At 44.5% G+C, this 25,659-nt stretch overlaps 1 protein-coding gene and 1 long non-coding RNA gene across 4 annotated transcripts; one reads left to right on the top strand and one right to left on the bottom strand.

The window, feature by feature from the left end:
- Positions 1–747: 747 nt before the first annotated feature.
- On the top strand, positions 748–25,636 carry SLC30A4 (solute carrier family 30 member 4). 3 transcript variants are annotated; one of them, XM_035131842.3, is made up of 8 exons: positions 748–856; positions 2,239–2,783; positions 11,190–11,336; positions 16,262–16,415; positions 17,273–17,483; positions 19,458–19,563; positions 22,085–22,219; positions 22,783–25,636. In XM_035131842.3, exons 2-8 carry the CDS (start codon positions 2,402–2,404, stop codon positions 22,935–22,937), a joined length of 1,290 nt encoding a protein of 429 aa, XP_034987733.3. In that variant the 5' UTR covers positions 748–856; positions 2,239–2,401; the 3' UTR covers positions 22,938–25,636. The 3 variants fall into 3 exon arrangements, with proteins under 3 accessions (XP_034987733.3, XP_034987734.3, XP_060138907.2); XM_035131843.3 differs by having other exon boundaries at positions 836–1,456; XM_060282924.2 differs by lacking the exon at positions 748–856 and adding an exon at positions 1,352–1,563.
- On the bottom strand, positions 16,333–22,901 carry LOC148683639 (uncharacterized). Its single transcript, XR_015946890.1, has 3 exons — positions 22,762–22,901; positions 19,934–20,017; positions 16,333–16,462 (listed from the first exon to the last, which is right to left on the bottom strand). It is a non-coding gene; the product is annotated as an uncharacterized LOC148683639 (long non-coding RNA).
- Positions 25,637–25,659: the final 23 nt, after the last annotated feature.

The following is a 25,659-nucleotide window of genomic DNA, read 5'->3' as shown; positions in this document are numbered from 1 at the left end:
ACTCAACAACTCCTGGCAATGGCCATGGGTACTAGCTGGCCTGATATAGAATAAGAGAAGAAGAAGAGCATAGGTTTAGAGAAGACTGGAAAATGTTTACTGAATATATGTGTAAAAATTGTGTGCATTTAAAAACACTGGTAGCGTTAACATAATTTCAACAGTGTAAATAAGTTTTGATGGATATAACAATAGATAACTGAATGATTTAGTTCATGTAAAATATTGTGAGAATGAAAAATTGAGGGAGATTAGCTTGTACAACTCTTGTAGGTACAGGTAGGTAGCCGTGTTGGTCTGTCGAAACAAACAAACAAAAATACTTTCCAGTAACACCTTAGAGACCAACTAAGTTTGTCATTGGTATGAGCTTTCGTGTGCATGCACACTTCTTCAGATACCTTAGTTGGTCTCTAAGGTGCTGCTGGAAGGAATATTTTGTTTCAACTCTTGTAGGGTTACAGTAAGCAAACAAACAAACAAACAAACAACAGAATGCAGACAGGAAAGCAACAAAGCAACCTGCATCATAGCTGCCAAGTTTTCCCTTTTCTCGCGAGGAAGCCTATTCAGCATAATGGAATTTCCCTTAAAAAAGGGGATAACTTGGCAGCTGACCTGCATGCGTGCATTTGCTTTAAGGCTTATTTATTGCGCAGGAGGTCATGCAACAACCCTCCTTCTCTAACTGCCTACAATTCCCAGCCTGCCCCGCGCTCCGACTCCATGTGCACGCTTAACCCTTTCGAATCCTCGGCGCCGTTGCTGCAGCGGTTGAGATTCGGAGCTCAGATGGGTGTCAAGAGAATCCGGGCACGTGAAACGGCAGCTGGCTTTTCTTCGTCTCGAAAAGGCGGTGCGTTTGCGTGTGTGTGTGCATGTGCATTGCAACCCCCGCTCCCCCCTTTTTTTCTTGCTGTAACTCCGTGATCCCCAGACCCGAATCGTGAGAACGCGTCTCGCCTTTCTGTAACCGATCAGTCAGCTTCCCAAAGAAAACAGCAAACAAAAAATGGCCGGGGGAGAATTGCTGGGGGGCAAGAGGCGCAGCAGCCGGGACCCGGACGCTAGGACAGTGGCTTGCACATCCGCCATGGGGAAATCTAATGCAAAATTATGATTTTACAAAGGCCTCTCGGAAGCTGTGCGCCTCTGGACTGGCTGGTTTTGGGGGGTTCCTCCTCCTGCTTTGGGAGGTGAATGTGGGGGATGGAGCGATCGGCGGAGAGACCTTCCCTTTCTTAGGGGGAGGCGAAGCTGCTTGGATGAATATTCAGGCATGCATATTTTTCCCGAGAAGCCCACACCCTCTTTTTTTGCTAATCCCCTTGCAAGCGGGCTCTGCCCAGTTGGCTGCCGTTGGGGGAGAAGAGCGCAGGAATCGTATTCTCTCCGACTTGAAGGACATATCCTGAAGCGCTGGATCGCGCGCAAAGCGTCTTCTCCACGGGGGCAGGTAGACCGCGCGTCCCTACGCGCTGCTGTTAGGGACCCTGTTCTTGTGCAGACGTGCCGCGATGTCCCCGCTCCGCATCGGGATAGCGGCTGCGGTTTTCCCTGGCGGTAGGAATCATGCCATTGTCCCCGAGGCACGCCAGCTGTGCCACTGCGCGCTATTGTTTTGGTTACGCGCAGGGAGGCATATGAATTGCGCTTCCCTCTGTCAGTTGCAGGGTCGCCACTCTGTGCTTTTGTATTCAAGCTATGGGGGACCCCGGCTGGATTGGGGGGGGGATAATCCTGTTGATTATGTTGCTTTGACTGTATACTTTATATTTGACTTTCTTCTGAAATGTTTTGATTTTGGATTGTTTCATTTATATTTCAAAATGCTGTAAATCGCTTTGAGATTTTTCTTAAAAATATAAAGCGGTATAGAAATGAAATGAAAAATAAACAATAAGCCACCGGTGTCCCTGGAGCCCTTTCCCCAGTGGCGTTTTAGAAACATTTCCTTCCCTAGAACATCCTGATCTGATGATTCACAGGGTGCCACCAACATCCATGGCACTTTTTTTGCGTAATAGTTAATGGAAGCAGGTCCCTGCCCCGAGGCGCTTGCAGTTAAAGGGATTAGACAGATGGGAGAGGCATGGGATGAGTATGAGGAAATGGGCTACACCTCCTTAGACTTTGTAACCCATCAGGCCGGGCAGCTTATTGCAATCCTGGCACAGTATCAATGGGCAGAAGTTTAGCTCTGTTCCTAACCCGCCCTCCTTTCGCCTTGTGTTGCAGTTTTGATCTCTCGGTGAACTCGGCGCACCTGGCTTCTCCCAGGTGAGAGATGACCCGGGTAAACAGCAAAATGAAGCCCTCTGGCCTGCGAGGGGAAGTTGCCTGAGGAGAAAAGGGCCGAGCGGGCCAGCCCCTGGCTGCGGTGCCGTCCGGCAACCTTACCATGGCTCATTCCAGCATCTGGAACAGCCTCAAGTCTGTGCTGAGGAAGAACAATGACCCCTTGTTCTTGAACGACTGCAGTGCCTTTGACTTCTCCGACGAAGTTGGCGAGGAGGACTTCCCCAGGTTCAACAAGCTGCGGGTCGTGGTTTCGGAGGATGTGCCGGACGCTTCGGCCAACGGGGCCCATGTGGGCCCCCACTCGGACGACGAGTCCTTGCTGGACAGAGACATTGCTCTGCGGACCGCACAGACTGGACCCGGCGCAGAACCTTGTAACAATTGCAACAAGCAAAGGGAACTCTTGAAGCAGAAGAAGGTGAAGAGGCGGCTGGTTCTAGCAGCCGCCCTCTATCTCCTCTTTATGACAGGGGAGCTTGTAGGTAAGAATGCCTTGATCTCTCCTGAGAAGGAGATGTTCCAATCACTTCGCTGTGCCTTCGGGGACAGGCTTTTAATTATTTACTCGCTGAGAGGGCATCTTGAGTAGGTCAGAGCAATGTGCAGGGGAAACAGGGTGGAAAAGGGCATTGCCACCTTTGCAAATTATTGTTACATTCATCGATTCTCCTGAATAGTATGTCTCCATTTGCAAAGTGGAGATTTTGTGTTCCTGTTGGTGATGCTTTTCTGAAAGGATAAAGGAAGTTGAGTAGTAGTCGTAATAATGATAAAACTCTCTCTTTTTAAAAAGCAAAAACAAACAAACCACAACTTTGTATGCCCCCTCCTAGAAAGGTTCAGAGGGTGGCAACACGAGAACGGGCCTTCTCTGCAGTGGCTCCCTGTCTGTGGACGTTCACCTGGCGCCTTCACTATACAACTTTAGGTGCCAGGCAAAAAGGTTCCTCTTTAACCAGGCCTTGATCCGATTTACTTCCTATGCTCTTTTAAAATGGTTTTTTTTTGGTGGGGGTGATTGGGTTGCTGTTCTTATTTTTATTAGGTATTTTGTGATTTTATATCTTGATTTTATTCTGTGAACCGCCCTGAGACCCCCGGGTATAGGGCGGTATATAAATTCAATAAATAATAACAATAACAACAATAATAATGGGGCACTAGGTAGCTCGGTTGGTAGTGCAGGAGACTCTGAATCCCAGGGTCATGAGTTCAAGTCCCACATTGGGCAGAAAGCTTCCTGCATCGCAGGGGTTAGACTAGATTACTCTTGTGGTCCCAATTGTACACTTCTATGATTCTGTGAGGGATGTGGGTGGCACTGTGGTCTAAACCACAGAGCCTAGGGCTCGCTAATCGGAAGGTCAGCAGTTCAGATCCCCGCGACAGGGTGAGCTCCCGTTGTTCGGTCCCAGCTCCTGGCCACCTAGCAGTTAGAAAGCACGTCAAGTGCAAGTAGATAAATAGGTACTGCTCCGGCGGGAAGGTAAATGGCGTTTCCGTGTGCTTCTCTGGCTCACCAGAAGCGGCTTAGTCATGCTGGCCACATGACCCGGAAGCTGTCTGCGGACAAACACCTGTTCCATCGGGCTATAGAACGAGATGAGCGCCGCAACCCCAGAGTCATCCATGACTGGACTTAATGGTCAGGGGTACCTTTACCTTTACGATTCTGTGATCTGTTAGCTGTATGTCACATGCCCAGAAGTAACAGCCTTGAGGCTTTCTCTTGAACTGTGTGGAATTTAACACGGAAACTGTCCCTCTGATGGAGATAACTTCCAAAAAAGTTAGTTGCAGCTAAATTCCATGGAAATCAATGGGCCTCAGCTTAGTCCCATTCCATTGTTTTAACTGGCATGATCATAATGGATTGTGACCATTGTATTTGTTACATGCATAGTTCAAGCTCTTTATCTGACATTCATCCTGTATAAAATCGTGCGGTTATTCTGGAGCATGTGCTTTTGTTTTTGTTTCAAAACCACAATGTTTTCCCCACCAGCTACTTCTTATGTTGAATGTTCCACCCACCCCAGTTGGATTTATGCCAACTGTGAACATTAATAAGTGTTTGTTTGTGTAATACTTGCATAAATACATGTCAAGATTTAATCACATGGATAAAATCACATGGTTAGGTTAAAATCCCAGGATAAAATCACATGGTTAGGTTTTTTCATTTTGATAGAACAAATTCATCAAATCATCAAATTTACCGGCCATAATCTAGCATACATACCGTAGGCATTCTTAAACTCCATTCATATGGACAGCATTCAAAGACTGCACAATACTGCAGGTACAGATATTACAACAGCCTTAAGTAGCTGCAAATTATACTGTAATCTATAGAATTTGTTCATATAATTGTAGAGTTGGAAGGGACCGCAAGGGTCATCTAGTCCAACCCCTTGCAATGCAGGAAACTTTTTGCCCAACGTGGGACTCGGACCCATGGCCCATGAGATTAAGAGTCTCATGCTGTACCAACTGAGCTATCTCTTCAGTCAGTGCGCTCATCTCACTTTACTGGCATATAGCTTCAGTCAGTGTGATTACTTGGACGTATATAATTTGTATTCCTGGACATTCCGTTTAGATTAGATATTCTGAGTTCTCGCAGCTAGCAGCACCCTTTTTAAGGCGGCCAGTCATGGGCGTACCCAGGATCAAAACTAGGGGGGGGCAAGGGGAGGGGCCAAGGCACGGAAGGGGAGGGGCCACAAAGTGGGCGGGAACAGTGAACTCGCGCTCCGCCGGGCTGTGCCCCTCCCTAGAAGCAGGGCTGGTGGGCGGAGGCGGAGCCCAGCCCAGCGGAGCGCGAGTTCAGCGTTCCCGCCCGCCGCGCCGCGCCGCGCTCTCTGGTTCCCCGCCGCGCTTGGCCTTGCCAGAGGGCGCGACGGGGAGCTGGAGGGAGGGCGCAGCGCGGCGGGCGGGAACGGCGAACTCGCGCTCCGCCGGGCTGTGCCCCTCCCTAGCAGCAGGGCTGGTGGGCAGAGGCGGAGCCCAGCCCAGCGGAGCGCGAGTTCGGTGTTCCTGCCCACCGCGCCGCGCTCCCTGGTTCCCCGCCGCGCTTGGCCTTGCCTGAGGGCGGGCCGGGGAGCTGGAGGGAGGGTGCGGCGCGGTGCGGCGGGAATGGCGAACTCGCGCTCCGCCGGGCTGTGCTCCGCCTCTGCCCACCAGCCCTGCTTCTAGAGTAGGGCAGCTGCCCTAACTTGCCGCATGGTGGGTACGCCCTTGCGGCCAGTAGGTATTGGTAACTAAGCAATGAAACTTTTCAGAAAAATTACAAAAAAACAAGAGGACTTATTTAAGCAGTGTTTGGATTTTTTAAAAAACTTTATTCTTTGCCCTGCAGCCCAGCGACTGGATCTGTGCTACTTTTCTCCGTATGTTTCTAAAAGTCATGTGAAAAGTTTTGTTGTATAAAGTTCCCTGTATAAAGTTGCAATTTGGTCAATGATGGCAAATGAGGGTTGTTTCCAGCCAACCCAAACTTCGTTGATGTGGTTTTGAATATGGTTTCAAAGGCCTGTGTTTCACCATGGCAGAAATTAAGAGAGACTCCGCAGTCTGGAAACCCTCAGACAGTCAAGTTAAACAAAGCAAACGCAGTTGTTGTGTTCAAAAAGATAGTTTTTATTAATTTTTTCTAATTTACATTTCAAGATAGTCATTTAGACAACCTTAAATCAATGACTCCCCTTCTTCTCTTTCCGTGGTTCATTTTGCATACAATAAAGGTAAAGGGTTAGGGACCCCTGACCGTTAGGTCCAGTCGTGAACAACTCTGGGGTTGCGTCGCTCATCTCACTTTACTGGCCGAGGGAGCCGGCATATAGCTTCCAGGTCATGTGGCCAGCATGACTAAGCCGCACGGAAACGCTGTTTATCTTCTTGCCGGAGCGGTACCTATTTATCTACTTGCATTTTGACGTGCTTTTGAACTGCTAGGTTGGTAGGAGCAGGGACTGAGCAACGGAGCTCACCCCGTCATGGGGATTCGAACCGCCGACCTTCTGATCGGCAAGCCCTAGGCTCTGTGGTTTAGACCACAGCGCCACCCGCGTCCCTATTTTGCATACTATACATCCCTGCATATTTTACATGAACTAAACCATTCAGTAATCCATTGTTACACACCAGCAAAACTTATTTACACTGCTGAATTTATCTTAATGCTACCAGTGTTTTTAAATGAACACAATTTTCACCCAAATAATCAGTAAACATATATTCTTCTTGTTCTCTTATTCTGTATGTTAAATCTGCAAGTTGTGCATATTCTATCAGTTTCAGTTGCCATTCTTCTTTGGTTGGGACCTCGCTCATTTTCCATTTTTGGGCTAGCAAAACACGGGCCGCAGTAGTAGCATACATAAATAATATTTTTGGATACCTGGGTGCAGTGGCTGACTTTTCAATCTCCACAGGAAAAATAGCCACCTGGCTTATTATTTCCCCCCACGCCGCACCAGTTTTCAGCTCTGAACCTCCTAAGCTGCTTGCACAAAGATTTGTGATCAGCCAGCCATGAGACGGGCCTTTGTCCTTCATGGCTCATTGAAGGTGGCAATGAGACATCAGGCTCATTATTGACTGGGATGTTAACATGCCCTTTTTGAAATCTCTTCTACAAAGGCGGCAATAAGGAGACTTTCTTTTTTCTTACTCTCCTATGGTGATTGGGTTGCTGCGGACACCCCTCACCCCGCCGCTTCCATTGGCAGAGAAGTGCCTCTGGGATTTTGGGCAACATCGTGCCCATCGTGCCCATTGGGGGCAAGATCTCACCCAAAATTGGCGCCGATGGCGACGGGGTGCATAGCGGTGGCAAAGTGGGCAGCGACAGGAGCAGGGAGGTAGTGGCAGGGCGGAGAGGCACTTCCCGGTGGAGGAAGGGGGGACAGGAAGAATAGTTTGTGAGCCAAGCACTTATTCAGAGCAGTGCTAAAGACCTAGAGGAGGAGGAGAAACTTTATTTTAGGATCTGTACCTCGTTTTCCTGGTACTATGCATATGCCCACACTCTTCCTCCATGCCCAGGTTTAGCCATCTAATCACAGGGACAGGAGAGGCACATTAATCCCGCACAATAGATCGGGACATGTGATTATTGTTGGTACTGGAAAAAAAGCCATGGAAAAGGTTTGTCTGTTTTTCAGTGTAGTTCAAGGCTACAATGGTTGTGTCCCCGCACTGCAAGTACAGTCATACCTCCGTTTACGACCACAATTGGTTCCGGGGAGCCAGTCGCTCCCCGAGGCACGCTTCTGTGTGTGCGCGAAGCGCCGATAGAGCGCTTCTGCGCACACACACGCTGCGCAGATCGCTTCTGTACATGCGCGAGCTGTGCAGATCGCTTCTGCGCATCCGAGCGCCGCAGAACCCAGATGTAAACACTTCCGGGTCCGCGGTGGTCGGAAACGGAAGCAGTCGCAAATGGAGGCGGTCGCAAACCAAGGTTTGACTGTAGCGCTTCTTTATTTGAAATTGTTTTTATTTGTTTTTAGAAGTATAACATTATAACAATACATACATACACACACACATTTACAGATTCCTCCGAATCTCTGGACCTCCCACCTCCCCTTCATGGGTCCTTATTATTAAACCTTTTCTACTGAGTCTTTCCCAATAATCTGAGTTTTATATAACTCCATTGTCTCCATAGTACTTGTTGCAACCCTGCTAGTGTTTTCACCTGCTTACAGCGGTCTCCAAGATAAATTATGAATTTCCCCCATGCTTTGTTAAAGTTCCGGTCTTCTTGGTTCATGAGCTTTCCAGTAAACTTTGCCATTTCGGCATAGTCCAATCAGGGGCGGAGCAAGGTGGGGGTGGGGAGGGCCGCCCTGGGTGTCATCACCAAGGGGGGCGACATTTGGCGCGCTGCCCGCCCGCGACTCCTGCCTACCCCGAGCCGTGGGGAGGGGGGGAAAGGGGGGTAGTTTCGCTGCTCTGTTTTGACACCCCCGCTCTCCCGGACTGCTGGAAGAGGCATGCAGGGAGAAGACAGGAAGGAGGCAGGCGAGCAAACAAGTGGAGGGTAGATGCAAGGAGAGCAGCAGAAGGCCTGCAACCCCCCCAAAAGCTCAACAACTCCTGGCAATGACAATGGGTAGATCACAAACAGTCTTTTTACACTGTGAGTAGATCGCAGTCTCTTGGGAGTCCAAGATTTCAATGAAATTTCAACTTGGGAGTCCAAGATTTCAATGAGTGTGGGGGTGACAAGAAATTTTCCGCACCAGGTACCACCTGACCTTGCTACGCCACTGATTCCGATAGCTTGATTTGTCATTCTTGTCTGGTAGGGACTTTTTCTTCTTTCTATCTCTGGGCTAATAGCATCCTAGACGGCTGTCGTCGAATACATAAAAAGTCTTTTCTGCTCCCTTGGAATATCGGCACCTATAATTCCTGATAAAAAAGGCCTCTGGTGGTTGTTGTTTTTAAACAAAAGTTCATTTAAACATTTTTTTATGTATCATTTCCCAGAATGCTTTTATTACCTTACAATACCACTACATATAATAAAAGGTGCCTTCTTTTTCTTTACATTTCTAACAGATGTTTGTACCTTACTGGGAGTATGTAATAATAATAATGATAATAATGATAATAATGATAATAATGATAATAATAATAATAATAATTTATACCCCGCCCATCTGGCTGGGTTTCCCCAGCCACTCTGGGCGGCTTCCAACAGAAAAATAAAACACAGTAATCTATTAAACACTAAAAGCCTCCCTGAACAGGGCTGCCTTCAGATGTCTTCTAAAAGTCTGGTAGTTGTTTTCCTCTTTGACATCTGTTGGGAGGGCATTCCGCAGGGCAGGTGCCACCACCGAGAAGGCCCTCTGCCTAGTTCCCTGCAACTTGGCTTCTTGCAACGAGGGAACCGCCAGAAGGCCCTTGGTGCTTGACCTCAGTGTCCGGGCAGAATGATGGAGGTGGAGACGCTCCTTCAGGTATACTGGACCGAGGCCATTTAGGGCTTTAAAGGTCAGCACCAACACTTTGAATTGTGCTCGGAAACGTACTGGGAGCCAATGTAGATCTTTCAGGACCGGTGTTATGTGGTCTCGGTGGCCGCTCCCAGACACCAGTCTAGCTGCCGCATTCTGGATTAATTGCAGTTTCCGAGTCACCTTCAAAGGTAGCCCCACATAGAGTGCATTGCAATAGTCCAAGCGGGAGATAACTAGAGCATGCACCACTCTGGCTAGACAGTCTGCAGGCAGGTAGGGTCTCAGCCTGCGTACCAGATGGAGCTGATAGACAGCTGCCCTGGACACAGAATTGACCTGCGCCTCCAGGACAGCTGTGAGTCCAAAATGACTCCCAGGCTGCGCACTTGGTCCTTCAGGGGCACAGTTACCCCATTCAGAACCAGGGAATCCTCCACACCTGCCCGCCTCCTGTCCCCCACGAACAGTACTTCTGTCTTGTCAGGATCCAACCTCAATCTGTTAGCCACCATCCATCCTCCAACTGCTTCCAGGCACTCACGCAGGACCTTCACCGCCTTCACTGGTTCTGATTTGAAAGAGAGGTAGAGCTGGGTACCATCCGCATACTGATGAACACCCAGCCCAAACCCCCTGATGATCTCTCCCAGCGGCTGCATGTAGATGTTAAAAAGCATGGGGGAGAGGACAGAACCCTGAGGCACCCCACAAGTGAGAGCCCAGGGGTCTGAACACTCATCCCCCCCACCACTTTCTGAACACGGCCCAGGAGGAAGGAGTGGAACCACTGTATAACAGTGCCCCCAGCTCCCAACCCCTCTAGACGGTCCAGAAGGATGTTATGGTTGATGGTGTCAAAAGCCACTGAGAGATCCAGCAGGACTAGGAAAACAGCTCTCTCAATTACTGTTTCAATTATTGGAGGTGGGGATGACATAGGAGGATGCTTGATAAAACCCACAAACCTCTTCCCCTTCTCCCAATTTTAGCAAAACATTTTGGCTTTCCAGAAACAGCGGCTAAGTGGGCTAAATTACAGATTAAGCTGTAACAATAGATAAGGATCCCTTAATTGGAGGTGAACCTGCAACGCAGAGATTGAAAACTACAGCTGCCTTAAGTTATGAAAATGGTATCAATCCTTTGAAACAGCGTTCACCAACCTGGTGGCCCCGGATACTTTGGACTCCGATTCCCATCAGTCCCCAGCCAGCAGTTGCCGCTGATGGGAGTTGTGGTTGAAAACATGGAGGGCGCCAGGTTGGGGAAGGCTGCGTTCGGAGATGGCTTATTTGAGTAAAGGTTCGCAGGCAGATGTTGCTGCCTAATACAGTGGAACCTCACTTTTCGAATGTAATCCATTCCGGAAGACCTCTGTTCGACTTCTGAAAACTGAGGATCAATGGGCGGTCAGCAAAATCCTTTTAAAAAATGGAAAAACACGCAGTGGAAGCCGTTCGATTTCCGAAAACGCGTCCGAAAACGCAAGCAATTACTTCCGGGTTTTCAGTGTTCAGATTCCGAATTGTTCGGCTTCTGAGATGCTTGAAAACCGAGGTTCCACTTGTGCTTGTTGCTACAGGTCCTTTTAAAACACACCCTAGCATATTTACACCAGGGCTATAAACCATGTTTAGTATATGTGCATTGTACGAGAAGTTTTTTTTCCCTGCTAAGGACTTAATATGCTGTAATGGCCTGGAATTATTACGACCCTGGAGCAGCTGCATTTATTCATTTGTTGATATACACTTTAAATTGTAATGTGTGAATATGGCAAATGATGTGATTGTGTGTGACTGGCAGCTGCTCCCTTTTGCGGGCACACTTGGTTTTACTTCTCTCTAGCATAGACCCCTCAGTATTATAGACCTAACATATATTTTCCCTCTAAATTTGCACGTCAAGGTGGATACGTTGCCAACAGCCTAGCAATCATGACTGATGCGCTTCATATGTTAACTGACCTCAGTGGCATTATTTTGACCCTGCTTGCTTTGTGGCTATCTGCAAAATCACCGACCAAAAAATTCACCTTCGGATTTCACCGCTTAGGTACGTAATCTTTTTTAATTATTATTGTTGTCGTTCTAATCGAGCTGCATGTACCAATATATGTAAGTGCTGAATCTCTAAACAGTGTGAACTCTTACTTCAGGGGCTTGTAGCCTGTGAGGACTATGTTTAAAAGTTGATTTAAGAACTTAAAGTAGGCGGTATGGGTGGGGGGAGGAATATAAAGCCACTTTTACCTGTATATAGGAGACACATTTTTGCAAACACTTTGTTGTGTTCATGCATCCCCCCCTCTTCTTTTTGCTTTCCCGTATATCTTCAAAATAGAATCATAGAGTTGGAAGAGACCACAAGGGCCATCCAGTCCAACCCCCTGCCGAGCAGGAAACACCATCAAAGCATTCTTGACATATGCCTGTCAAGCCTCTGCTTAAAGACCTCCAAAGAAGGAGACTCCACCACACTCCTTGGTAGCAAATTCCACTGCCGAACAGCTCTTACTGTCAGGAAGTTCTTGCTAATGTTTAGGTGGAATATTCTTTCTTGTAGTTTGAATCCATTGCTCCGTGTCCGCCTTCTCTGGAGCAGCAGAAAACAACCTTTCACCCTCCTCTGTATGTCATCCTTTTATATATTTGAACATGGCAATCATATCACCCCTTAACCTTCTCTTCTCCAGGCTAAACATACCCAGCTCCCTAAGACGTTCCTCATAAGCTTGTCAGTATCCTTCTTGAACTGTGGTGCCCAGAACTGGACACCCAGAACTGGAAATATCTTCAGTGTTCAACGTTATTTGCATCGGGACCCTTATTGCAGTGTGAGGTTCCATAGGCAGAAGCTACTTCATCATGTGCACAAAAAAAGAGGGCAAGGTCAAGCCCTGTAGCTCAGTGGTTAGAGAATCTGCTTTGCATGCAGAAGGTCCCAGGTTCAATCCTCAGCATCTCGAGGTAGGGGACGCGGGTAGTGCTATAGTTTAAACAACTGAGCCTCTCGGGCTTGCTGATCAGAAAGTCGCCGGTTTGAATCCCTGCAACGGAGTGAGCTCCTGTTGCTCTGTCCCAGCTCCTGCCAACCTAGCAGTTCGAAAGCACGCCAGTGCAAGTAGATAAACAGGTACCGCTGCGGTGGGAAGGTAAACGGCATTTCTGTGCGCTCTCGTTTCCATCACGGTGTCCTGTTGCGCCTGAAGCAGTTTAGTCCTGCTGGCCACATGACCCGGAAAGCTGTCTGTGCACAAACACCAGCTCTCTTGGCCTGAAAGCGAGATGAGCGCCACAACCTCATAGTCGCCTTTGACTGGACTCAACCATCTAGGGGTCCTTTACTTTTTACCTTTTTTACCAGGTAGGGCTGGGAGAGAACAGTCTGATGTCCTGGAAAGCTGTTGCCAGTCATTGTTGTGGTTTAGGGCAGCTTCCCGTGCTCTGAAGATATAAGGCAGCAATCCCATATTCGCTTCCCTGTGTTTAAGGCAGGCATCCCCAAACTTTGGCCCTCCAGATGTTTTGGACTACAATTCCCATCTTCCCTGACCACTGGTCCTGTTAGCTAGGGATGATGGGAGTTGTAGGCCAAAACATCTGGAGGGCCGCAGTTTGGGGATGCCTGGTTTAAGGCATCCCTTTTAAGACAGCTGCTGTGGTGCAGTGGTTAGAGCAGGGCTGGGGAACCTGTGGTCCGTCAGCTGTTACTGGATTACAAGTCCCATTCTTCTTGAACTTCGGCCATGCTGACTCCCACATCATCTGGAGGGCCACAGGTTTCCCCCATTGCCAGGTCAGAGCATCAATCTTAGAACCATAGCTGCCAAGTCTCCTGTTTTTCGCGGGAAACCCCCGGATTTTAATCCGTTTCCCGCTGTTATCCCGAATAGAAAAAATCCCGGAAATCCCCCGGATTTCCTACCTGCCAGGGAGGCTCCATTTCGGAAATCAGGCAGCGCCGGCACCGGAAGTTGCTTCTACGCATGTTCAGACATGCGTAGAAGTGACTTCCGGTGCTGCGCTGCTGCTGATCCCACATTTTTCAGTGGGAGACTTGGCAGCTGTGTAATTTAGAACTGGATCGCACCCCCACCCAGCCTTCAAGCCCACTGGGAGATCTTGGGCCAGTCACACACAACTCCTCCTTCTGACTTGCAACCTAAGAACATAACAAAGGTCTGCCCAGTTTAGCATTCTGTTCCAGTGGCATAGCGTGGGATGCCAGAACCCTGGGCCGTATGGAGGGTGGTGGGAGGGAAATGAACAGAGTATGCATGCGTGTTCAATTGCCTAATGGTGTCTGCGTCACCCAGGAGATCACAGCCACAGATATAAGAAAAGAAGAGGTGTTAAGTTGTATGGTGCAGTCACTTCCTGGTTTGCATGGAGAAGCCGTTTTCAGATTTCCACCCCCTAACAAATCTGCGCAAGGGACCTCCTCATGCTACAGCACTGTTCTGTTTGCACAGCGACCAACCAAATACCTGTGGGAAGCCCATAATCATGTGTAGCTTTGTGCTTCTTGGTTAGAATGTCAGATTAGGACTTGAGAGACCAGGGTTCAAATCCCCGCTTGGCCATGAAGCTCACTGAGTTACCTTGGGCCAGTCACTGCCTCTTAGCTTAGCCTGTTGAGATTAAATGAGGAGGGGGAGAATCGTGTCTGCCACCACACGGAAGAAAAAAAAAGTGGGATATAAATGTAACAAATGAACAAGCAAACAATATAACTTTCTTAATAATAAATGCTGACTTAGGCCCATTGATTTCAGAGGAGCTGTGTATTGGATTGTGGGTAAATTAACAGACGTGTCTTTAGAAACTATTACAGTTTATCTCCTAAAGCCAGGGCAGCATCCACCAAAAGTTTCCAAGAACATTTACCAACTCTTAGAAAGGAAAGTTGCGAAACAAAAAAAAGTGTGTTGCAATTAAAAAATGCACAGGCTCAGCTCTGCTTCATGTCTGTGTTAGGTTAGTCTCTGATCAGATTATTCAATTCGCTGTTTATTTGACTTCTTTTTTTTAAAGCTATAATTAGATTTTTTCCCCCAGTCGTGCTTTTTGTTTTTAGTTCCAAATTGTAATGGGGGCCTCATGGGAGATGCATAATAACCCTAAGTGCTGGGGTGTATTTAAATGCCTTTGAAAACGACTCCTGGCCCTGGTGGGTTATATTTCAGTCATAAGGATACTCATGCCACAAAATTAAAAACTATTGAAAGAAAAGGTTTGTTGCTGCCAAACTCCTTATCGCTGGAGCTGGAGGAAGACTTGCTACTGTACAGTACAGTACAGTATGGCTTTATAATGAATTGATGGGCTGATACTGTAAGCCCAGTGTGCAGGAAAATGTCTCTATCTAGGAATAAAAGCTTGGCAGCCTGAGTTATGAAATCTAACCCTCCTCCTAGATGAAGTAAAAGGAGACTTTGGAAATATTTCTTCCCTCGCAGGCCTGTTAATAGTTTCTTCAATGTTTATGCTGCTTTTACATTCTGTTTGCATGTATTACATGGTTTTCTTTCTCTTTTTTCCATTTTTTGCTTTTATTGTTTTGTTTTTATTGTTTTTATTGCATTACAACAACTTTAGAAAAGTACCAGTAATTAAAACCAAATTGAAGACAAATTGCTTTGAGAATACTCAGGCATTATTATATGACAGCACCAGTTACTTTTATTCTAATGTTTCTTTTCTTTTGTATCACATGGTTTTACCACACTGTCCTGTGTATGATTACTCGGAAGTAACTCCCAAGTATTCAATAGGACTTTCCCCTGGGAAATCTACTTGGATTACTGCCTTAATATTTGTTCATTTTTATTTATTTAAAACAATTTATAAATCTCTCAGTATTGGAAATGTATTTAAGTGGTGTACAAAAATACAAAATCAGAAACAGCAAAACAATATAGCAAAATCAGAAATCGATAAATTACAGTATTATTGTATTTTTTAATGTATGCATGTCCTCTAAGTCACCCTGGTTGTTTATTTTTTAAGGTAGTAGAGAAAATAGCTTATATTGGGCTCATAAGACTGGGAAGAAGTTGAAAGTTTTTAAGTTCAGTTTCTCCTAAGAAGCTAGCCTATTGATGGTGTGTTTTTTTTTTAAAAAAAGAACCTGTGACAGCTTTGCAGAGTAGCTGTCTTGCGGCCAGCTAATCTGTGGTGCGGTTTTTGCTAATTAAAAAAGCTTGTGATGTACGACCAGGACTTTCGAAACTGGGGGTTCCAGGGAATCTTTAGATTCCTCAAAAGCTTAAGTGGGATTGCTCCATAGTTTATCTGAGATTTCTCAATGATAAAAACAGGGTGGCCGCCCTCAAGAGCTTATTGGGGATTGCTTAAGGAGGAATGAAAGGGGTGGTAAGAAAATAGGGTTACCTATTTAATTGGTTTGTTTTAATGATTTGCACTTATTGTGTGTTTTTAATTGAATCCTGTTTCAATTTATCCCATGAGTCACTTGGTGGTCCTGCACTAGGAGAAAGGTGGGAATGTAAATAAAATGAAATAAAATAGATGGAAAAAGAAAACGGGGCTCTTGCACTTTGGGTAGCTTGTTGTGGAAGTTACAACTAAAGGTGTAAGAGCTCTGCCTTTTGCATCTGACCTCTTTCCCCTGCTGCCCTAAGCATGTGTTGTTGGGTAATCTCCCCTATGAAGAAAGGTGGCAGCATTTTTGGGTCTTTATATTTTAGGGAGATGGCGAGTAAAAAGTTACATGATTTTGTAAAATCATATGTGGAGAAGGTGGATAGAAGCGGGGGGCGGATTCCTTTCATAACACTAGAATTCATGGACAACAAAAGTTATTTTAAACATTTTTTTCAACTCCTTATATTTTATTTTCTTAACCCAGCCCGGATTCAGTGTAACGAAAAGTACCGTAGAAATAGTAAACGTTGTAGGGTATTTGTGCGCAGGTGCTCTTGTAACAGTGCTGCTGTTTTTCTTTCTCTCTTCCAGAGGTGTTGTCTGCCATGTTCAGCGTCTTGCTGATTTATATCCTCATGGTTTTCCTCTTGTACGAAGCTGTTCAAAGGACCATCCACATGGACTACGAAATCAATGGGGATATTATGCTGATTACAGCAGCCATTGGGGTAGCGGTCAACCTTATGTAAGTGTTCCGTTTCCTTCTGTCGAATGTTTGCCAGCAAGGGACTCCTGTGAAGAAAGTCCCAGAACCGCCTCACTGTTTCTCTCTCTCTTTTTAAATTTAAGCTTTTATTTGTACTTTTCAAGTTTAAACATTTCATTAGTTTTACAAGCACTTTATCAATTCAATATTTGACTTCCTTCCCCCTCTTTCTGCGGTTCCTTAATTTTTTTTGCTTTTAAAAATATCTTCTGCATATCCAAATTCATTTAATTTGCTCCTTTGCCCCATCATTTCTTTATGCCGGTCTGTCACATATCTCCTGTCAATCCTCTTCAAATGCCCCAAAGGGTACCAACTGGATCTCATTTGTCAGAAAGACCCAGAAGTCACTCCTTTCAGAAGAGAGGTTCAAAAAGCCTCAGCTGCCCTCAATGTTCCCCTGCCACCATCAGGGATTCAGAATGGACATTCTATGATGCTGACTATCCTCACGACTATGGTGTAGTCAAGAGGCTAGAATTAGTCCAGTTTGGACTAATTCTTTTACCTTTACCTGTAGTAATAGTCACGGATATATCTACAGTAATAGCTAGTGATGGAACACCATGTTCATTCTGAGGCAGCCTTAACATTTGAGACAAAAATGAATTTTCAAAAAATGTTTTAATATATATGTGTCCACGGGTCCTTTACTTTACTAGCAGCTCGCATTTGTGGTTTGCTCTCTTCATGCTTACGGAAATGGGGGTTAAAATATTGCAACCTTGGGATGAAACATGTGCTTGGGATGAAACCTTGGGATGAAACATTTTTTTGGGTCTTTCTCCTTATCTCTGTTTTATTCTCAACTTGTTTCCTTCTGCTTTCCCTTTCAGCATGGGCTTTCTGCTGAACCAGTCTGGCCACCTGCACTCCCATTCACATTCCCCTGCCTCTGTTCCTCCCTCCAATTCCTCTTCTGCCACAACTCTTGGGCACGGTCACGGTCACGGCAGCCTGGCAGTGAGAGCCGCCTTTGTTCATGCCCTGGGAGACCTGGTGCAAAGTATAGGCGTTCTTGTAGCTGCATACATCATTCGTTTCAAGGTAGGGCTTTTCACTTGCAAACAAAGACATTTCTCACCTTGGGCAGGTCAGCTCTTGAACTCCACAAGAGTATGTGCTCTCAACTTTTTTTTTCCAGCGGAGGGTGCATGCAAGGGATTTGCGTGCAAAACTGTTGTTCTGCTTAGCTCAGTGGGGAAATTATTGTGGAGCATCAATACCTTCCAGGAGCTGTAGCGTTGGACAAATTAGGATCTGGGGGCTAGGTGCTTGTGATATAATAGGCCAGGGGTCCCCAAACTAAGGCCCGTGGGCTGGATGCGGCCCAATCACCTTCTCAATCCGGCCCACGGATGGTCCGGGAATCAGCATGTTTTTACATGAGTAGAATGTGTCCTTTTATTTAAAATGTATCTCTGGGTTATTTGTGGGGCATAGGAATTCGTTCATATTTTTTTAAAAAAAATATAGTCCGGCCCCCCACATGGTCTGAGGGACAGTGGACTGGCCCCCTGCTGAAAAAGTTTGCTGACCCCTGTAATAGGCGATGCATTTCAGCAGCATGCTGTTACATATTTAATTTTGGGCGGTGGGGAGGGGGAGTGTGTCAACAACAACAACAACAACAACAACAACAACAACAACAACAACTTATTTATACCCCACCCATCTGGCTGGGTTTCCGCATCCACTCTGGGTGGTTCCCAAAAAATTACTAAAAACACGACAAAACACCAAACATTAAAAACAGGGGTCAGCAAACTTTTTCAGCAGGGGGCCGGTCCACTGTCCCTCAGACCTGGGGGGGGGGGGGCGGACCATATTTGGAAAGCAAAAATGAATGAATTCCTATGCCCCACAAATAACCCAGAGATCCATTTTAAATAAAAGGACACATTCTACTCATGTAAAAACACCAGGCAGGCCCCACAAATAACCCAGAGGTGCATTTTAAATAAAAGGACACATACGCATGTAAAAACACACTGACCCCCGGACCGTCTGCAGACCAGAGTTAGAAGGTGATTGGGACAGATCTGCCCCCCCCTCCGGGCCTTAGTTTGCCTTCCCATGATTAAAAACTTCCCTAAACAGGGCTGCCTTCATATGTCTTCTAAAAGTCAGGTAGTTGTTTATTTCCTTGGCATCTGATGGGAGGGCATTCCACAGGGCAGGCGCCACCACCGAGAATGCCCTCTGCCTGGTTCCCTATAGGATATGGCAAATTTGGACAGCTTGCCTTGCTTAAATCAGCCTAGCGGCACAAGAAATATCAGATTCTCTGTTCTGTATACAGTATAGAATCATAGAACTGTAGAGTTGGAAGGAACCCTGTGGATCATCTAGTCCAACCCCCTGCAATGCAGGAATAAGCTGCTGTGCCATACAGGAATCGAACCTGCAACCTTGGCGTTACCAGCACCATGCTCTAACCAACTGAGCTGAGTACCCCCCACTACATTTTCTAGGCTTAGCATGGTGTATGTCCTCTGGGTGCAGTGCTCTGATGGGAGAGTGCCTAGCTTAAAAATCCTTTGCGCCATACCTGCTTACTGAAATTGGCAAGGAAAGCTCTCCCTTTTGTTTGGGAACCACAGGAAATGTCATCTGCAGGGATGAGAGGCAGGTCCTTTTTTCCTTTTGGCCCAGTTCAGTGGAGCTTTTTCCAAGGGAAGCCTGTGAATGCTCAAAACAATTGATGTGTAGAATCATTGTCAACTTACCTTTCTATGCATTGTAGTACTCGATACATATTTATATTTTAAAACCAGCGTAGATTTTTAAAATGTTATAAGCCACTTAATCAAAAATGGTTTCCATATAGATATGTTTTTTAATGTTTGATGTTTTGTTGTGTTTTATAATGTTGTAAGTTCGCCCAGAGTGGCTGGGGAAACCCAGCCAGATGGGCGGGATATAAATTAAAAATTATATTATTATTATTATTATTATTATTATTATTATTATTATTTATGCAGATGTAATCTTACCAGGCTTTAACCTCCTTTGTTTCAGCCAGAATACAAGATTGCTGACCCTATATGCACATATGTATTCTCAGTCCTGGTGGCTTTCACAACATTTCGGATTATACGGGACACCGGAATAATTGTACTTGAAGGTAATGACTCCTCGAACTTTTATATTCGAGATGCCCCTTCAAGAGCACGTAGAAGCAACGAGCAAGTGGAAGCAACAATGGCTGTATTACTTACTTTGATTTTCTAAATAACTTTCAAAATCTTGATCAATAGTTTTGAAAGATTGATACATTTCACTGTATGTGGTTGTCTTAAGGGGTGATTTGTCACTGAATCTCAGCCGGACACCTGAGGTTTACTCAAAATCTGTGTTGATCATTTCAGTTGTGCTCAGGGCTCCCCCCCTCCCCAGCCAGAACTCAGTGAAATTCAGTTCTGGCACCTCTCAGGTGGGTGCCATTGCCATGCTAAGAGAATGAGGGAGGTGTGGAAAGAAGAAAGACTCCTTACCAGAGAGGAATGGCAAACTAAGCTGTTGGATTGCGCCGAAATGGCAAAATTGACCGGAAAGCTCAGGATCCCAGAAGACAAAATCTTCAAGAAAGAATGGGGGGAAACATTATAATTTACTGTGTTTAGGAAACCACTGTAAGCAGATGAAAACATTAGCAGGATTTTAATAACACTTGTAATGTAACGAATAATATGGACAGATACAACATGTAGATTAGAAAATAATATGCAGTTGAAAATGTTGACAATAGGACCCAGGGAGGGGATGGTGGGAAGCCTCGTGATTCAGAGAAATCTCTATATATGAATATGTATTTGGTATTGTTATAACTTTATATTTGTAAAATTAAATAAAAACGATTTCAGAGAATGAGGGAGGTGTTCATGGTGAGTTCTGGCACCTCTTTTTCTAGAAAAATAGCACTGGTGGTACTTCACCCAGAGGACTTAAACTTTTTATTATGCTATCAACTGAAACATGTGTTTATCTGGGAGATTCCACAAGTTACCAGTTATCAGCCAACAGTGTCAGAAGCTGTGCTAGCTGTTGTGGACAGAAAACCCTAATAAGGCAATTCCAAATGGCTCTCCCATTCTGCTTTATTGAATGTTGGTTCCCTTTAATACTGCAGATTTACAAGAACTCACCCATCAAATTCCTAGCCACCTGCCATGAACTGTTTTCATGCAGGTCTTTTGCAATCTCAGCCCAATCCTAGATTTGCCTTCTTGTGTTTACTCAGGTGTAGGACTGTGTGATAAATCACCATATCATGGTATTGAAATCAAATCCTGATAAGTGTTTCAACAAAGCAATATACCTGTAAACAAAAGGTGGACACTTAACAAATTCCCAGGGCTTTTTTTTTTTTAAATTAATTTTTCTGTTTTACAATTTAGAATACTCATTTAAACATCCTTAAAGTATCAGTGATCTCCCTTCTTCTCTTTCCACGCATATCATAAATCTCTGCATATTTTACAAAAACCATTCAGTATTCCATTATTGCATCCATCAAAACTTAATTACACTGTTGAATTTATCTTAATGCTGCCAATGTTTTCACGTTTGGCCTTTGGACTGATGCAGTTACCCTCCCCTAAGGTTTTATCTCATAATGGTTTTATCTTACTTGTAGATTTTTAATTTTAAAATTGAATTTTAACATTGTATTAATCTGCATTTTAACTGAATTGTTTCTTTTATACTTGTGTTGATATTTTTGTTGTTAGCTGCCCTGAGCCCGGTCTTGACTGGGAAGGGCGGGATATAAATAAAATTATTATTATTATTATTATTATTATTATTATTATTATTATTAAGTGTACACAATTCCCCCCCATATATTCAATAAACATTTTCTAATCTTCTCTAAACGTACCGTATTGGCCCGAATATAAGCCACAGCTGACTATAAGTCGCACCTTTAAAATTAAAGGTGGGGGAAAAAAAGACAATACCCGAATATAAGCCGCTCCCTTAAAATTCCGCAGGCACTCACACCTGTTCGTTTTACCGTATGTCTGTTTCAGCAGCGGCATCGTAAAAGCCAGTTTTTGTAAGGTCGTGAATTTAAGTTGCACTTTAACTTTTCACGGTCAGAATTTGGTAAATAAAATAAAATGAGGCTTATATTCAGGCCAATACGGTATGTTCTTCTTGTTCTTTTATTCTGTATATTAAGTCTGCAAGCTGCACATATTTTGTCAGCTTAAGTTGCCATTCTTCTTTAGTTGGGACAGCTTCCAGGGCTTGTTAAGAAAAGCCCGCTTTATAACATTATTGTAGAAGGAGTCTTGCTTCAACAAACTTTAATTAAGATTAGCCACAGTTTAGTTTTCTCATCTCCCACTAGATGGGAGGAGCAACTGTGGCTTCTTCAGTGCTAAGTGAAAACGGGGCCAATTTGTCAATGGTTCCCCAAAATTGTTGAGAACCAGTGCAGTACTATCTTCGAATAAGTGTTATCACTAGAAATGCAGAAGATGAAAATGTTTACACAAGTGTTTTCCCTTGAGGCACTTTCACAATGTGACCAAATGCCTGCTTTTCATCCTTTTTTAATACTCTACTCAAGTTTAATATAATGGTATCACATAATAATAAATAATAATTCTAAACATCTGAAACTCATGTCCTCCTTTTAGGAGTTCCAAGGCATTTGAATGTGGATCGCATTAAAGAAGAGCTAATGAAAATTGAAGATGTGTTTTCAGTGGAAAGCTTGAATATTTGGTCATTGACTGCAGGAAAAACCATTGCCGTAGTCCACTTGCAATTAGGTAAAACTGGGAATCATGCAGAGCAAACGGTTGTGTTAATGAAGCAGAGTCATGTGATTAAATTCAATCAATAATTTTTTGGGGGAGGTGTCATATTTGTGGTTTGCTAACCATAAATTAGGGATGCGGGTGGCGCTGTGGGTTAAACCACTGAGCCTAGGGCTTGCCGATCAGAAGGTCGGCGGTTCGAATCCCTGTGACGGGGTGAGCTCCCGTTGCTCGGTCCCAGCTCCTGCCAACCTAGTAGTTCAAAAACGCGTCAAAGTGCAAGTAGATAAATAGGAACCGCTACAGCGGGAAGGTAAACGGCGTTTCCATGTGCTGCTCCGGTTTCGCCAGAAGCGGCTTTGTCATGCTGTCCACATGACCTGGAAGCCGTCACTCTTGAAAGTGGCATCCCAGTGCTTTAGATGCGCGGTGTGAAAGTAGCCTCTCTTCCCACAGCTCCCTGCCCAGAAGTGCCTTGGATATCTCTGCCATTTTCCTCCCCTGTCCCCCCCCACTGATAACGATCGTTCTACTCATGTTTTGGTGGTACTTACTGTGTCTTCCTTGCTTTCCAGTTCCTGGCAGTTCATCAAAGTGGGAGGAAATCCAGTTGAAGGCCAGGCGGTTGTTGCTGAGCACATTCGGAGTCTATCAATGTTCAATCCAGCTTCAGAGTTACATGCGAGAAGAGAACAAATCGTGTGCAAACTGTCAGAATTCCAGTGCCTAATTTTTCCACGCTTTTTTTCTTTTTGGGAGGACTCGCTGCCTTATTCTTCTTAACCTTTGCAGCCAAAAGACCACGAAGCAATAAATGCAAGATTTGCAAATGGAATGGAATCCCTTAGGGCTGGACTAGTATTGGCAATCCTCTTGCAACAAGAAGGGTTTGGAACGGGGTCAGAATTACCCTTTCCATGACAACGTATTGTAACTTTCTCGCTCGCCGTTCCTTTTGGCCAGGGTTTTCATGCCAATATATATACATATCCAACAAATTGTTTACAGATCACGTTGCGGTTGGCGGATACCTCGTAGAGCACACTTCCTCGTTGCCATTTGTGACTTCCAACAGTGCTTGCCTGTTTTCCTAAAGGGCGCCAAGAATTAACTACTTGAGTTGAAAAAGAGTTGCCAAGCTGGATCATGTCTGTGATCAAAAAGGTTAATGATCCCTGAACTGGTTACACCATATTTTATCTCTCTCCAACAGCTATGTTTTTTTACTACCTTGCCTAAAACAAAAACAAAAAACGATGCTGCAGGGATAGCAGAACATTTTTTATAAGTTGTCTCTCTTCATTCAAACTTGAATACAAATTGAGAAGTATAGCTTTTGCAGTAACCAGTCCTGGAAATTTTAGCTTTAACCTACGATCCAAACCAGAAAAGGTCTTTTCCTGGGACAAGCTATCGGTTGTTTATCTGAAGACTTTGGGGCTGGACCCACTACGTTTGTAAGGAATAGTTGTCTCTTGTATCTTTCGGCGTAGGACTTTTACCATAGAAAAGCATATTTAAATTTCTTTTCAAATATATATAATTTACTTTGAGACGATTCTTATTGATCATCTTGGATATCTAACGTTTTAGCCTGCTTCAAGAGGCTGTTTGGTTAAGCATGAACCTTAATTCTAGTCAATAAACATGTCGTAGGGGACTTTTTGTGATTGATTTGCCTCTTGCAAGAGAGGGAGGCCTTATAGAAACCACATTTAAAGCAGAGATCCAATTGTTAGGTGTACTGTAGAATAGCCTGTACCAACTCTGTGCCCTGCAGATATTGTACAGCTGCCACCATCCCCAGCCAGCACAGAATTGTGGTCCTTCTGCATCTGAAGGGTACTGGGTTGGTGGAAGTTGTAGACATTCAGGAAATAAAGAGAACGAAGGCTTCAGATACACTGCAGCCCCCGAAACTTACAATTGTGAGCATATGGTTTCCATTTCACCTTTCCATTTCCTCCCAATAAATATTGATTTTGCATGGCAATGTATGCTAACGTGTGCCAGTGAAATGTTAGTGATTTGGTGAACTGTACTGCCTTTTAATCAAACGGAAGGACACCCACTGTCCATTATTTTTAGGTTGTCGTTCTTCTCCTAGCAGTCTAAAAGTAAAATGTTCAGTTGTTTTGACCTGTGTTGAATTGCAGGCCTTCAGAACTGTTTTCCAGGCACCAAATTATTACTGGATTCTTCCTAAAACTTTTGAATATAGAGAAGGTGAAATCAGGAGAAGGAACTGCAAGACAAGACATGTTGCTTCTGGAGCATAGCTAATTCAAAGCCAGATACCACGTGAATTAATGGTGTAGAAATTTATATTTTGAAAATGCCAGGGATTTGACCTCTGATTCTTTACATCTAAACAGAACTATCGGTGTGAATAAGATTGCGGTGTAACAAATACATGGTATAATCTCCTGGAAAGGTTTGATCTTCAACTCTGAAATCCGAAGCAATCAATATTTTAAAGCTTAACTTGCCACATTTTATTTTCCTCCATAGTTTTTGTATCACCTGTAAATAGGGCTAAAGAAACCAAAAAAGAAAATAAGCCCACTTAATTCCAACGAACAACAGAAATAAGTATCAACGTTAACAATTGCCAGCATGTTTTGACTAATTGGATAACTATTTCCTTGTTTGGAGCATAATAGTTTGAAATCTGTTCTTTTTCCTTCACGGAAGAGATACTTGTTATTGTTTTTAAGGACCAGTATCTTATGATGAATGGTGACTTTTAAAATTAACTTTCCATGAAAGCAATATGCATAGTTATTTAACTTTAAATTATTATTCAAATGCTTCATGTAAAGAAAGGATGACTTCAGATTTTAGTGGACTCTAGTGCCCATTGACAATTGGCTAAAACTGATGGAATCTGGAGTTCAGCAGGATCTAGAGAGCAAGCGATTCCTTGAAGAGCAAACTATCTCCAAGTATCTTAGGAGATGGCACACTGTTGGATTTATTTTTATGCCCATTTGCTGGATTTTATGTCGCTTGGGACTAGCCAACTTTCCCCCCTTCTGCTCAACCCCAAGACAAAATTTCAGTATTAGAATGAGCAAACTGCACTAAATGATATCGAAATGAAGAACTGGCATATTTGGGACCCTGTTGTTTTGATAACACGACAATAGAAACACAAAGCCATATCTCAGTTTGTGAAACTTTTTGTGTATCCCTTCTTTATGAACTTTTCGGAAGTCAGGTATTTTTGCACACAAATGGATATTCATAAAGGATATTTCATTAAACTGGGGTTTACGGTACACCTAATTGGAAACGGGGGGGGGGGGTTGTTAGATCTGTACTGTATTTGGAGTTTTTTAAAAAATTGTAATTACATACTATATATTTGTTTAATGAAAGAAATGTGTTGCTTTACTGTGGATTTATTAAATTGATTATTATACTGCCCACTTATGAGTTATTCTTACTAC

The sequence above is a fragment of the Zootoca vivipara genome, chromosome 13 (assembly GCF_965207765.1).
Source record: "Zootoca vivipara chromosome 13, rZooViv2.hap1.1, whole genome shotgun sequence".
NCBI classification, from domain to species: Eukaryota; Metazoa; Chordata; class Lepidosauria; order Squamata; family Lacertidae; genus Zootoca; species Zootoca vivipara.
The sequence above is the reverse complement of the archived record's forward strand: the minus strand, read 5'-3'. Positions and strand labels throughout refer to the sequence as shown.

Bases quoted from the DNA above. Each gene is read 5' to 3' on its own strand.
- SLC30A4 (XM_035131842.3), top strand. From the start codon at position 2,402: ATGGCTCATTCCAGCATCTGGAACAGCCTCAAGTCTGTGCTGAGGAAG. The intron at 11,337-16,261 runs GTACGTAATCTT...TCTCTCTTCCAG, and splicing joins CTTCGGATTTCACCGCTTAG to AGGTGTTGTCTGCCATGTTC. The intron at 17,484-19,457 runs GTAGGGCTTTTC...CCTTTGTTTCAG, and splicing joins CATACATCATTCGTTTCAAG to CCAGAATACAAGATTGCTGA.